The sequence below is a fragment of the Lycorma delicatula genome, chromosome 6, assembly GCF_047948215.1.
Source record: "Lycorma delicatula isolate Av1 chromosome 6, ASM4794821v1, whole genome shotgun sequence".
In the NCBI taxonomy this organism is placed as follows: domain Eukaryota; kingdom Metazoa; phylum Arthropoda; class Insecta; order Hemiptera; family Fulgoridae; genus Lycorma; species Lycorma delicatula.
The window spans coordinates 70604592-70621038 of record NC_134460.1 but is presented as its reverse complement, the minus strand read 5'-3'; the positions used below and the strand labels follow the sequence as shown (position 1 = coordinate 70621038).

The 16447-nt window shown below is 25.0% G+C and overlaps 1 protein-coding gene across 1 annotated transcript in view; it reads left to right on the top strand.

The window, feature by feature from the left end:
* dachs (unconventional myosin-IXb-like dachs) overlaps nt 1–2180 on the top strand; it is a 325687-nt gene extending 323507 nt beyond the window's left edge. The window contains exon 19 of the mRNA XM_075370016.1: nt 1668–2180. Coding sequence (XP_075226131.1) covers nt 1668–1825 — 158 coding nt within the window. The 3' untranslated portion in view covers nt 1826–2180. The remainder of the gene's footprint in view (nt 1–1667) is intronic.
* The last annotated feature ends 14267 nt before the right edge of the window (nt 2181–16447 follow it).

Genomic DNA, 16447 nt, shown 5'->3' with positions numbered 1-16447 from the left:
ATATTATTATTATATACAATATAGTCTCAGATATACAATATGTAGAATGTTCTAATAATGGGAAGGATGATGTAACACTACACTTATTTAGTCTATGTCACTTGAAACTTGCAGATTGAAATCATAAAGGATTGTAAAATGGACATTTTTCTAATGACTTTGAAACTTGTACAGAGTGTAGCAGAGAAATGAGAAAATTTTAACAATTAGAAAAATTAAGTAAAGTTAATAACCTTTATTTGAAGTTGAAGATATGTTCTACAAGAGTGGAAATTTCAATGTCACTGCTTTTTTAAAATTACTTCACTGGTGAAGTGCTGTCAATTTTTGCATTCGCATTCAGTAAGTTGATCCTGAAAATTTTACATAGCGCGGCGCAATGTATTTTCCAGGATGTTGGTGATTTCCTCTTTAATCTGCGTTTTGAGCTGGGCAAGTTTTCTTGGTCTAGTCTGGTACACAATGCTCTTCAGATATCTTCATAAAAAGAAGTCACAGACTGAAAGGTTTGTGACGTGCCTAGCATGTCAACATAATATTGAACCTTCACAGTGACACCAAAGCCCCCTTCATTTTCAAAGAAGTAAGGGCCTATCACCCCACAACACAAAACTACACTATACAGTAAGTTTAGACTGTATAATGGGTGCTGGTGAAGCTGAACAGGGTTTGTTTGTGCCCAGTAACGGAAGTTCTGTTTATTCATGTATCACTTAAATGAAAATGTACTTCATCTGACATTCAAATATTTTCAATAAAGTTAGCATTTTCATTGATTTTAGACAACAGTTTTTCACAAAATTGCAGACAATACACAATCATTATGTTTCATTTCTTGGACAATTTGAATCTTGTAAGGATGTAATTTCAGGTTATGGAGTATTCATTGCATGCTCCAACATCCAAGCTCCGATGATGAGGCAATTTTTTAACGATGAGGACTCTTTACCACTACAGCTTTCATGGCACATCAGTGTATTCTGGTACACATACATGAAATACTAATACACATATATGGAATACACGTACATGGAATACAATGTATTCTGGTTTTTATACATACAGACAGTACACGCCCACTAGTTTTTTTCAAAGCCAAACCAGTCTCTCCAAAGTTATAAACCCAAGATTTGAATGCATGTGAATAAGGAACTTGACGATGGGACAGGATCTTATATTATCACTGAAACACTCTTTGTGCAACTGTCACCATAAGTAAAAGTAAAACACCCTTACGGTAATTGCATGCTTTACACTATTCCACTGCTCCATCACAACTAAATGTCCATTACTGCTCTATAGTTTAATGTCTTTCTTCCATTTATGGTATACCTATAGGGCTGCCAACATCAAATTAAAAATTTCCCATTTGCACCACTCTCTATTATCATCTGCAATTATGATTAAATATAAACAAGAAGGTAACATAAAATGCAATTGGATGTCATAAAACATCAAACAACAAATATCAAAAAATGTTTCATTATTTAAAAGAGAATTTACATTACTATATTTTTATTTAATCATTATAAAAAAATTATGTTTAGATGAATCTTAGTGTTAATAAAAAGCTAATGCTGAGAGAGTTTTTGTTTTTGAATTTTATTTGTGTCTATTTTCATACTCTTAAGTGTGGTAAATAAAATGTCTTTATTTTTAATTAACAGAGGATGGAAGTGGCGAAGTAACATTGCTAAAAGGTGACACAGTGGTTGTAGTTGGAGCATCACCACGACGTGGGTACTTAATAGTAGAACACAGCAACCATAATTTGCATGTTCCCTTTCAGTTTTTAGAACTAAAACCAGGGCCTGTCAGTATCTGAGAGTAACTATTTTGTAAATACAACAATATGTTATGCTGTTATTACTATTTAGTTATTAAATTTATAAGCTTTATCCAGTTATAACATTATATAGTTGTTTAATTCAAAGTTCAAAGTTTTAAAGTTTATATTGTAGAGAATAGTTTCGTTAAAAACATGTCATAGTTTAAGAAAAAACAAAAATATTAAGTTATGTGCGTAAAATTGTTTTTGTTCGTCTTAAATTTTATGCATATTATCTTTGCATTGAATATATTTTTGTTTTTTGTTATTTTTAATTTTATTTTATTGTAAAATGTTATCCTACATATATGTATATGTGTATGTTGAATGATATTTATGTTTATTGTTTACAATTTGCCACTTTTTCACTTTCATGTCTTTTTTAACTTTTTTTTTGAACCAGTGTGTCATTTATTTGTTATTAAGTATTTTCTATGTAGAAAAAATGATTGAAATTTATACTCAAAATATAAGGTAATGTATAAAATAAATAATATATTAGGTTAGATCTTATAAAATTCAAGTATTATGTTAACAACCAACTAAGACTCAATATTGATCAGTTAGGACTATTAGATCTAAATTTTATTATATTTTAAATAGCAAGTTACTTTTAATTTAATACAGAACGTACAAAGTAATGTTAGTGCCATTAATTGCTAATAAATGATCAAAAAGTAAAAAAATTGGCTTTACTTTCAAATTAATATTATTTACAAGGGGCATTTTTTTCTCTTTTTAGTTGTTAAAAATATGATCTATAAATATTTTTTTACATATTAAAATATCTGAAGAAAGTTAAGACTAGCGAACTGATTTTACTTTCTATTGCATTGTATTTAACAAAAATTGTATGTTTTCTGTTAAATAATACTCCTAGGATATTACTAAAATTTCAACTAAAATATCTTCATGTGTAATCTTTCATTTTTTGTTGTTTCACTTTTATTTATTTGTTCACTTCTTGCTTCTTAAAAGAGTTGAAATTTAAAGGATAAATGTATTTTATTATACTCCTTTTTAACAGAGACAGACAGCTAACCTAAAACTGAAGGTTAAAATTTTCTTGTAAATTTCATCATTGTAATTACAGTTCAATTTCATCTTGTTTAAATTATATACCATTATTTTTCATAGTTTTAACTATTATTTATTGATTATAGTTTATGAAATTGTATTTTTTAATGAAATTTCTTTCTTAATGATTACCCCATAATAATAATGATTACTTTATCTATAGCAATTGTTGATAAAGTTTTTAGTATGTCCTGACACAATATAATAGCAACACTAACCCCAACAGACCCTTATTTTTTCAATGGCAGTTTATTATTTATAATTAAATATTACAGTAGTTTACCTGCATTTAAAATATTGGCTGCTGGCACATGCAAAATTTAAGCAGATTTTTTTTATGTAATTTTGAAACTGCTTTTAACCTGATCTTTCTTTATTCAGTTTATTTTCAAATTAATGTCAATGAAAATATAACTTTTTTTCAACTCGCAGACAGGGCAAGTCTTTTCCCTCAATAAGAAGTTTGTTGTTGCTATTGCCAATCCTGCTCAACATTTTATGTAAATACAATTCTGTTAATGATAATTACTATAAAAAATTTAATGTTCAGAATATTCCTAATCATTTTCTACATCAAATATTTTAACAATATGTACATCATTTTTTTCTTTTAATTTACTGACAAAAATTTATTTTGTATTTATTTTTGGTCTAATGGTTAACTCATCATCACAAATCATTTGTTAACAAATTATTTTTGAAGTCAAAGGTTCTGAGGTTTAAATCCTAGTAAAATTTAGTTGCTTTTGTATGGATTTGAATACTAGAACAGTGTATACAGTGGATACCAGTGTACTTTGGTGGTTGGGTTCAATTAACTCCACGTTTCAGGAATTGTTGGCCTGAGTCTGTACAAGACTAGACCTCATTTTACATATCATCCTCATCTCTTGGGCCATAGGGGGTTGCTTATTGTTCACTAATTGAACAAATTGCAACATGTACATAGCAAAATAAAATTTAAAAAAATAATAAATATGTTAATATAGTAATTATTAATAATTATCATTAACATAATATTAATTTTCAAAAAAAAAGATTAATCAACAAAAGTAAGCTGAATAGCATAATTTTGGTCTCTGAAAAATAAAATAATATAATAGTTATTCAGCATCAGTAATTTATCAAAATTACTGAAATGTCCATTCAATAGCTTATAGAAATATATTCATATATTGGTACTTATAAAAATAATTTATATTATATTTAGTGTAAGAGTTCTCTAATACATTTAGAAATGTAGAAGTGAGTAATACCTCCAGGGTGTCATTATAATAATGTAATAAATATACTTTAATGGTGAACAAAATTCATTTTATTTACCACAGGAAAGCTCTTACACTGAATGTAGCATAGCCAATTGTACTTGTAGTAAATTACTACTAAATTATGTAATTTCAGTAAATTACACAAAGACTGTACATCTAATATAATTAATTAACATTTATTTTAGAAGTCATGCCTATTAGCTTAAATCAATGGTAATTTTTAAACTATCTCTCCTTTTCTGAACAATAGGAGTGTAATTTAAGTTTACATTTTAAATTGAGTCTATTTTCTCTGTTGTATAAAAACAATTTTTACTCAAAACAGTATGATTTGGTAATTGTACACATTTTAACAAATTTAATTTATTAATGTTTTATTAACAAAATTTTATAGATGTATTTCTTTACCTATGTTATTGATTAGTTATTTTATTAATTTTTATTATTAGTTATTATTATTAAGAAATACTCATATACAGTGTATTTATAGAATGGTGTATTTAGTTTATAATCAATCATTTTATTTTAGTTAAAATCATGATATATTTTGTATAGTTAAAGAATTCTTGCGTGCCAAATAAAATTTATGTCCGATATTTTCAATTTTTATTTATGTAGATGGATAATGTTTGATTTATGTATAATTTAAGAAGCATTTTACAATTAATTACTTTTTGTATAATATATTTGTTTATAAACTATTGCTTACTCATTTAGTTGCACTAATAAACAAAATTGTACTTTTCATCATTAACATATTGTGGATGCACATGACTAAAATCAGAAAAAAATTAATAAAATGCAGGTAACAAAAAATATTGCACAGAAATAATGACATAATAATGAAATATCATACATAAAAAAATTAACAGCAGCCATAATTATTTACTACACTTAATTTTTTTATGGTAAAAAATTTAATAATTTATAAATACTCACTCTGTTTTATGATTACCAATATTAATCGTATTTTTCTTATAAATGTATCAGCTAATAGCATAATAAAACAGAAATCATCAATTGATAATTGTCTTTTATTTAGCCTTTAGATCATCTTCAATTATTATTATGTTAGATTATCTATAATTCAATAATAATAATACCTAATTTTAAAAAAGAAAAATAAGAAAGGATAAAAAGAAAAAGTTATAAAAAAATCCTTTAATTCTTTTTTATATTAAATATTTTTCCTGAATTAATTTTTATTGTAAGTTACAATTTTGAATCAAGACTGATTATGGTCTAAGGACCAAAAGACTTCTCTACATTGATATTATGTTTTATTAGTCTGCAGGTTGTTACATTTATAAATATATATGTGTTGACAAAAATAAAATGTGGACTTTGTAGTAATTATTATGCCAATAATTACTATAATTTCCTTTCCTGCATTAAGAAACCCACATCTAGGTTGCTGTTAACAAATAACAATGCAACAAACATTTCATGATCTGTACAATTTTAAATGTGGGTCATTCAGAGTACAGAAAAGTTCTAAACACAGTGTCCCAATTACTTATGATTTTTAAAAAACCTTTTATTAAGATGATAGTGTGTATTTACTTCAAAATTAATAAGTTTATGGAACTTAAAATTAATAAATGAGAAAAATGTACTTAAAAAGTGAGAATAATTTATAATTATTTTTGATATATTTTTAATCTGAGAATAAATTAAACAGAATTTTAAGGACTGTTTTCAGGTGTAGCTTTAATCATTATAAACATATAAAATTTATAATTATTATTGGTTCTTTGCATTTACAAGTTAACTATTTTAACTTAAATTAGCTCATAAAATATTTTTTTTTCAAACTGAAAAGATTATTTTGAGTATGATTTATAAAATTAATGGTACTTTCATTTTTGTACAGTGCAAAGGATATAAAACAGTATTTTATTTTTGTTTCTTATTTGTAAAATTATCTATTTTTCCAGATTTTTGAAAAATTATGATAAACTGACTGAATATCATGTTTTGTTTTTTTTTAATATGTAAATATATTTGTATTCATAATATAAGAAAATAGTTAATTTAATTTTTTATTACATACAATTTCTGATAGTTTACTCATTATAATGAAAAAAAAAAAAAAAAAAAAAAAAAAAAAAACAGTGTAGGAGAATGAGAGAGTGTGTAAACAGTGTTAATTTGTATGAGTGAGTTATAATCTTGTAAGTTGTATTTTTTTCACAAAAACTTAATGAAAAACACATGTAAATTACTTTTTATTATACATGCTAATGTATAATTGCAGGATCTCCCAAATAATGTAGGTACAGATTTCTGATTTTAAATTCACAGGTAAAAACTGCAGTTGCCATAATACTTACTTAATATAATATATTAGAGCTTTATACATTAACATAAGCAATTTTGTATTTTTTTTAAATTTAATAATCAATGCAAGATATGAACTCCTTTAAATCTCAAAAATATTTAGGTATATAACTTTTATGTTATGAAAAGTGATAAAAATTCAGTTTAAAACTGAGAGTATTAATTATAAATAAAAATAGAAGAAAGTGTCATTAAATGATTATTCTTTTCATTTCTTATGCAACATTTTTTTAATTCCCTATCTTTTAAATACTTACTTATTTCTGTCTTTAGTAAAACACTATTTTCTTGTCCTTTTTCTTTATTCCATACTATGTATCAGAACAAGTATCAGTAATCAGTCTCAATTTCAAATGTTATGAATATTATGCCTAATATGAATTGAGTAATTTTCTTTATTAAGACTACTATTTCTTGATAAAAAGGTCCCAGTTTGGGTTTTATATTTAAATGTTTAAAGTATATTACATTTTGATATTAATATTACATGACAACAGACTGTAAGCCTTTACAGAGTGCTACAGGAGATTCTTATCCAGTTAACCTTAACTGCACTCAGACCACAGTCTTGCATTATAGATATAAAATACAGTCATTAGACCACAAACTGGTTTGACTCTTCAGTCCTGTTCATCACCTGCTACAAAATGTTCAGGCAGCAGTGGAAAGTCACACAAGGTCAAGACTTGCAAAGTAATGACCAAATTTCTTTCCTACAGAAGTCTATTGCTCAATCAAATTACAATTATTGCATCTGCTAAATAAAAATGAATACAACAACCCTAATAATATACGTAACAAAGTAGAATTTTTCCATTACTAGCCAGTTTCATGGCATATAAAAATATATAAAGGGGTATTTGAAATTTTCTAAAATAGTAATGATAAAAATATTTTTTTTTTACAAAATTAAAAAAAAAACATTTTGTTGTCTTATTTTTGCTTAACACACCTATTTAGCATTATTCAGACACTTTGTTGCTATACAACAATATGAGTATGATTTATAAAATTGAATATAACAATATTGATTTATAAAATTGGAGCGTTTGACATTATCTGTCAAGCGCTCCAAAATACATGATTGTTTCTTCAACCATTTATTGTTTGTACAAATCTCTTCCCAGTAAGCCAATTTTTTGTATTTAGAAAAAGGAAAAGTTGCACAATACTATATGTGAAGAATATTTAGCCCTGACCTCCAGGCGAGCAGTAGTGTCTCAAGCTTTCATCTGGAAGGTCTTAGAGTTGAATCCTGGTCAGATGTTGCATTTTTCATATATTAAAAAATGTCCACCCATTTTCCCATACACAACCTTCCAAGTTTATTCATTAAAAAAAGAGGTGAATATGGAACCAGCTTGTGTTGTAATTCATGTAATTTTACTTGAGCTGTTGTGAAATTGTACATTATTATGATGAAAAAACACTTTTTTTTAATTAAATGTGGGTTTTTTATATGATTTCATCATTCAGTTGATTTAATAATACTTTTAAATATTTTCCTTAAGTGGTTGTTCTTTTTCAAGGTAATTAATTAGTATTATGCACTGATCTCTATATAACTGGATAGAAGATCCTGTATATTGTAATTGGTAAAATTTGAAGCATAAACTAGCGCTACCAAATGAGTGATTAGAACTTAATAAAATGAAATGGCACATGTGCAGAGTTATAGATATTAGTGCCCTACTATCTCGATTATAGTTGCGTAAGCATTCAGTGGTTTCAGTTTCCCAATGGTTTATTTAGTTCCCAGCCACTCATTCTGGGGTGCTGGAGCATGCTTTAATATTGAACACTTAACTGTATTTTATACAATAAGGATCCTCTATCCACTTATATAGAGATCAGTGGTATTATGCCTTCTGCATCTCATTAACAGTTGCCATAACCTTTAAAGTTGCTAATGCTAACATGCAAGTTGCTAAAGTTTTTAACATGCTTTGGAATACTTTCATCTTCTACCCATTGTTTCAACTGTTTATTCATTTTTTAAATAATGATGAATCCATGTTTCAAAAATAGTTATGAATCAACACAAAAATTCATCTAAATTTTGTTTGAGTAGCTTGCTTTAGATAATGCTTATATGTGTTTGGGTTACCCATCTACCTTCTCTTCAATTAAGATGAACATGTCTGCAGTCCCACTTACCTTTATTCAATTATCTTTTGTAACAATATCATGGATTTTTATAATAATTTCTGTGTTATTTTTGTAGATCCAGTCTGTGGCCTCATTTCTTCTGCTTTTACATCTCTTTTCAAACCAAAAATAAATAATTTTAATGATAGAGTCATCAAAAAAATTATTGATCTCTATAATGGCCCTAAGCCATTAAGCATTTAAAAAACATATTTTAATTACTGACACTTTTTTTTAAATAGTTATTTACTTCAAATGGATACAACAAATAAACTTATCAATGGAGTGTTGTAATGTTTTATTAGAATTATGAACAGATTGGTATTATTAACTACTATCATATCAGAAATTCATTAGTGCTGTTATTTGTTATAATTCCAGGTAATTATCAAATGTCATTTGTATGCATTTCACTACCACATTTATCCATTTTTAACAAAAAATTTATGTGCTCTCATATAAATGTATATATGCATACACATTCCATAAATTGAATTTATTATTGTATGTATTTTTATCTTAGATAATATGTAAATTACATTGTTATAAATAAAAGTATAACAGGTTCATTCTCCTGTTAACATTGTATTTCATTACAATTGATAGAATAGTATAAAATATGACAATTAGTATAATTTACTACTGTGTTCATTTAACTTCTAGAATCTTTACACTGAAACTGCAGTAGTGTTTATTTTTAGATATATTTTTATTGCAATATGTTGGATGGCTTGATCTATTAGGTTATAACATACATTACAGATATAGTACTATTGGTTATTATCATTATTATTATTATCATTTATTAATTTTAAGATTTTTTTTATCATAGATATAAGTTTTATATTTTCATTGTATATATATCTCAGCTTTTATAATTCCATTTTATTAGACAATGAATTCGGTTATATACAGAACTGATAGTTTTAGATTTGCTAATGTCAGTACATTATTTATTCCAAAGGTAAAACGTTTGTATTATTATTCTTTTATAATACAAAACATAGCTACATTTATTTATTTATTTATTTATTAAATGAAACCATCTTCTTTGAGTTGGTCTTGGGTTTATGCCATCAATTTTTTTTAATATATTTATTTTTATTTTGACTATTTAGATATTAATGTATATTTCAGTAATGAGTTGTTAGACACATTTGCAAATATCTATTCAATGGTTTCTTCTTAATTATTATATTTGTATATTATATGTTTTTTTCTCTGTACAGTATAAGAATTAAAACAATGACCTGTAAATATAATATATTTTTATTCTAATTTAAGTTTTATTACAACAGACAATTCTGATCTTTATTTGTTCCTGTGTCTAGTAACTTGATAAAATAGTTGCCAAATGAGCTATGTAGGTCCTGCACAGTAAATTATTGCATTATCTTACAATTAACTGATTTATTTAAACTTTGAAACTTAACTAACACTCTAGAAAATAAATAATGTTTATTTTTAAGAAGATAATATCAGCCGAGGCAGTTTTTAATGAAAATACAACTGAAGTTAAATAATTCAAATCAAACAATATTATTTTTGATCGGTCTGTTCATGACAAGTCAGTGGTGAAAATTATTTTAATTATTCATTTTTAATGGTAAATTTAACCAAATTAAAGAAATATAGGTATGAACTTAAAAAATAAAGCTTTTTAAGACTATCTTTTTTATGACCAACTCCAATGTCTCACTGAATCACTAGACATTAGAAAGAGTTGTTAAAAAATAAAAAAAAATAAAAAATAGTTTTACATGACATTTTCCCTTTAGATGGGTAATAGAAAAAACAGGTTTAGTTGTAATAAACACTTTCAAATGGTTAGTAGTCTTGATTAACCAATGACTTAATATCATGAAAAATAATTGTGATTTTTGAAAGTTAGAGTTACAAAAAGAAATTTATAATTTGGTGGTAATTATTTAACTGTAAGTTTTCAATAGCTTTAAATAAACATTTAGAAATGACATCAATAAAAATGTATGCATTTGTAACATTGTAGTTAAGCACAATAAATATAGACGGGTGGAAGGTGTTGCTTTATCTTCTTGATCATTGTTTCCTCTCTTGCTGCTCCTAGTTATGTTGAAAGTAACTCTTTAAGTAATTTTATTTCACCATTTACACTTCAAAAATATATCCTGTCCTTGATATTTAATTCACATTTAACAAAAAGTTCATTAATTTTAAACTTTTGTATTCAATATATAATTTTAATAATTTTGTCTAGACATGTAATTTTCTATTCTTCTTTTAAGTTTTCACTTATATTGTTGTTTGACTGTTTGTAATCCAAAAACTTAGCTTATTATGCACTTTGAACCAAAGGCCCTTAATTCTGTTTTCTTTTGTAATTAGTGAAACTGACAGTGTCAGATATAGAAAAAGTTTGTTGGACAAATATTTTTTCTATGTGGTTATTCTTTTATAACCCCCAAAAAGTAAATTTCTTTAATGATGTGTCTTTTTTAAAATATTCATTACTGTTTAATTCATTACAGTTGTATGGAACAGTTACCTTGTATGTATTTTTTTTTTTTTTTTAATGCTTCCATACTTCATAACATAATAAAGTTTATATTATGTATTCTATTATAAACATTATATATTAGTGTAAAGTAGGGACTCTATACTTACTATAAATAAATGTTCTCATGCATAAAAGTATTTTGATGGTTATGGCCTAAAACATTCCTAAATAATGATTATTTACAAAGAACATAATACATAAAACTGTTTTTATATACAAAATTATATGTAGCATAGAAACATGCATACAACATTATTTATGTAAACTTTCAATGAAATAAAACAATTGTTTGTTAAAAATTAAATGATTATTATTTTATGTTAATGAACAATATTTAAATTCTTTTGGTTGTTGACATGTTTTTAATTTAATGATCTTTATTGATTAACATAAAAAAATTAAATTGAAAATAAATATCTAAAGTATATATCTAAATTCAGCAAGTAAATAATAAATTTTAATGTAATATGTAACAACCGTGTACCACTTGTAACATTGTACAATAAAAGTAATACCTTTAACCCTTGTTACTAAAGGAATACAATAAAGGACAAAAGGATGTTCTCAGTAGAATTGAACCCGTCTATAATTATCATACTTATTATAATAAGTAATGTATCAATTTTTTTTAAGAAGTAATTTTTTTCTGATTATTGTAAAAACTTTTAACAGTAGTTGTATGCACATATTTATCGTAAATCAATAATATAATTTCAGTTATTATATGAAGTATCAATAATCAAATATTATTAAAATTTGAATGTTATTGAAGTTACTTTGAAACAAAAACATTGGTGCTGCACAGCATAATCTGTTGAAGGCATTTTAAAAACATTATCATTTTACTTTTGAAACCTGTTAACTAATAATAACAATTTGCTAATGAAGGTTGTATCACTAACTTAATCCTAGAAGAAATTTACAACAGGAAGCAGTTTTGTGTTCTTTCTATATTAATAGTTTTCCATAGAGAAAATATAAAACAAATAAATAAATAAATAAATATATATATATATATATATATATCTTAAGTACTAAACAAAGATTAATAACTTCAATAGAATTAACTAAATTCTCAAGTATCAAGAATAATCACACAGTATAATAAAAACAAACAATATTAAAAAATAAGTTTCATTACACAAGATTGATTCACAGATTCCTTACACAAGGAATATTCAAGGATTCTTTTAAGATAACTACCAAATAATGATTAATGATTACAAGTAGCACTGCATCACTGAATAAAACTAACACACTATTGGCAGTGTTTTGGAGAATTTTGATGGTGAAATTTATTAAATATTGTAATTTTTTAATTCTCCAAGACTTCCGTGTAAATTGTACTCAAATATATTTTAATATTGTTTTATATTTTTTTGGAACCCATTACATTCCAAACTTAATTTCTTGCAATCTAATGTATTTATTACATTTTACAGGTGTACATTCATACATCTATAGCATATTTATATTAAAATTATGTTATTTTTATTTTAACAATGTATTTTTTTTTTTTTTTGCTTTTTTATCCCCTTGTTTTTACTTCCATTTGCTGTGTGGTGTGCTTAAAAAAATTAATTTTGTGATGATTTAACTCTTTTACAGGGTTTTTTTTTAATAAGTTTTACATATATTTTCTATAAAATTATTTTCTATAAATTATTATATTATACTTCATAATTCTGTTTCTTGTGTTTCTCGGGTGATAATCTGTTTAGTTCATTTCCTTTTAAAAAGAAAAAAGCCGTTATATTGTTAACTAATTAATTTTCTGGCAACATGTTATACTTACATTTTTGTAATCGCATAATTATCTTGTTAACAATATGAATTAGTATAGGCACTGTTTGTAGATTTAATTGTTGATATTGGTTTTCAGCTAGGTGCAAAAGTTACATAATTGCTCAACATCCAACTATCAATACCATTCTAATTTTAATATTTCTGTAAATACATCTTCATGTGTAAGGCTTCACACACTCTTTGAAAATGTTGATATGTAAATTACTAATATTTGTATATTTTTAAGAGTAACTATCCTTTATGCAATACTGCATCTATAAAATTCATAAAAGAGAAGAAAAAGAAGAAATAAAAGACTAAAGATGTATTCTCTTTCTAATTATTAAGATTTTATTGAATGTGAAAATGAAATTAGTTTTGAAAAATGTACTCTTTGTAAAATTAATCACAGATTTCTTCTAATAAATAATAAGTGCATTCAAGGCAAATGAGAAGTTAAACTACATTTTAAAATCATGATTAAGTTGATCAACAGTTTGAAAATAACGGAAAATAATAATAATAAAGAAATATTATTGCACGTGCACACATATGCATGCATGCACACAAGCACACACACACACACACACACACACACAGAGAGAGAGAGAGAAATTTCTTGTAGAACGACTTTTTGATGTCAGGCTGAATATTTCAATTTTAGCCTGAATAATATTATTAGTTATGCTAAACAATATTAGCATTTTAGATATGTTATTTTATCAAATCATTAAAAAAAACAGAATTTTGTGACTGTAAATTTTGTTTTTAATTTTAATATTTATAGTAATGACAGTAAAAACATTTGTTATTTTTTTCTTCTTAATAAATGTACTTCTTAAGCCAGTATTAAAATTAAAATATCACTTTATTAATTAATCATGATTTAATTGCTTTTTTGTTCTGAAATCATGATGGTTATATTACAACTTGTTTCTGGTTATGGTTTTGAACTTCCTTTATTTTCATTCTTTTGTATGGAAATAAAGGAATTTATAAATTTATTTTTGTTGATAGTTTTTGTATCAAGCAAGCCTTGATATCTTTCAGATGTTTATTTTCAAATATTTTGGTAATATTTCATTGCAATTAATCATCAAACACTGTGTACTGTTGCGATTCTCTCCTCATCTTAACAAGAGTAATCACAGTGAAATTTAAGGTTAGATTAGGAAGTTTTAGTTTGATATGCTATTTATATCTTCATTTACAACTACCATTTAAATTCGTTAATTATATTATTTGTTTATATTTTAATAGTTAGGAGAATTATTTAAATTTTTGAAAGCTAACCAAAAGTCTTTATAAATATAGAATGTGTTAAATTTTATCAAAAAACCATTACTTCTTCCAAGAAATAAAGTTAATTTTATCAAGATGACTGAAGCTATTAGTCATTTAAAAGTTTACTTATCATTCATCTATTTAAAAATAATGCAAGCTTTATTTTACATTCTGCAGCCTACATTTTTTAAACTAAAGAAAAAATCTATATATAGTGATTTATGATGTTCTAAAGTGTGATTATGTAATGAAATATTAATCATTTTATAAAGAAATATAATAAGATTAACAGATTATACATTTACTTAGTTTACTTGAAGAAGAATTGGTCAGCGTAAAAACATATTATAGTAATTATGAAAACATTGTATTTCATAATTTTAATTCAGAAGTATATAAATACTGTACTAAACACTGATAAACAACTCATAGTCAGTGGTCAGGTCCAGGTGTGGACATAGTTAATTTAGCTCTAATATTGCTATAGTAATAATATTATATAACTTTAAGAATGATAAAACTCAGGTGACAATTATTGCCATTTAGAATAAATATTTTATTTTAAGGTACTATTAATATTATTATAATTCATAAGTTCAGATATCTTTAAGTGTACAAAGTGTCTTTTTCTATTAAATATATATTTATATATGTATTTTTGCTGTGTAAGTACTATATGTACATTTATTATTGATACCTAATCTTATTCCTCAATAACTGATTATGAATATTCTGTAATCAGATAACAAATTTTGTATAAGTTCATTTTATCAAATTTTTCACGAGAATAGTTTAAAGTTTAAATGCTCATTAAAATTAAAATATAACTATAAAATCTTAAAATTTTGCATAATATATAAAAGATATTTTTACAAACATTATTTCAATTTTCAGTAAATTCATAAAGATTTGAGTTTTTCCATCGTAACACGTTTTTCCATTTGTACATTTGATAAGAAAAGAATTATTTTGAGGCCAAAATTTGTTGATAACTAAAAAGTGATATAGATAAAAGAAAACTATGTCATAAAAAAAATTATATTTGACAATAATAATTTTATAATAACTCAAATAAACTAAATATAAATCTTTGAATTCTAAACATCTGGCTCTAAAAATAATGCCAACTGTTGAGATATTAAAATTCTCATGAGCAATTTTATAAAAATATAAAAAATGATGTTGATGATAATAATAATATAACTTAAATCTTCAAATAAGCATAACTAGGAAAAAATAACAATGTGAAAAATAATATCCAAGTTAAAAACATACAATAAAAATTCTGCTTGTGGTTTTAAGCAAATTACAAAACATTACTTCAGTGAAAAATATTAACATTTTAATTAAAACATACTGTTTTACCTATTCTTCTTCTGATATTAAGAAACTTAAGCAATTATAAATTTTATGCCACAAAGATGCTCACCATCCTTTTCTAAATAATGCTTTACAAAATAGCAGGGTAATTGATGTGAGCTAATGGGTAAAATAAATTTTCCCTTCCTTGACAATTTACCAGCAGATAAGTAATCAATTACAATCCGTGTCAGAGCCTGGTGTATGCACTGGTTAGTGCATTTTAAAAACCCGAAAAAAAAATTAGCTCGATGAATTTTTTAAAACGTATTTTTGTCTTGTCATTATGTGAATACTAAAGAAAACTAAATTCCTCATTACCAACTAATTATTGCCAAAGGTTCAAGTACAGCTATATTACTCATGCTAACACAACTCCCTTTGGCTGTGCGTACTAAAAATGAATGTCTGTTCATTTAGTTTATTTTACACTTTGTGAAAAAATAAATTCACATTTATAACTAAATTTCCTAAACAGTAAAACCGAGTTCAAAACAGCAAATCAACAAATACAACAACGTAACCTCCACACCATAAAAAGAATAATAAAAAAAGGAGTTACAAGAGTAACAAATGATAGATAGCTCGTACTATTTTTTCAGTCTTGCCATAATGGCTCTTATTACCACTATTAAAAATCATTTTAAATTAACAGAAGTTTTTGTAAAGTTTTTTTTTTTGTTAAAATGCAGACACAATTTCTTTAAAAATTAATAAAGAACTGTTTTTTCAACTTAGCTTAACACGCTAATGATGTTTTTACAAGTTGATATAGTATGATATCTCAACATATCAAAACTTGCTTACAGTAGGAAATTTTAG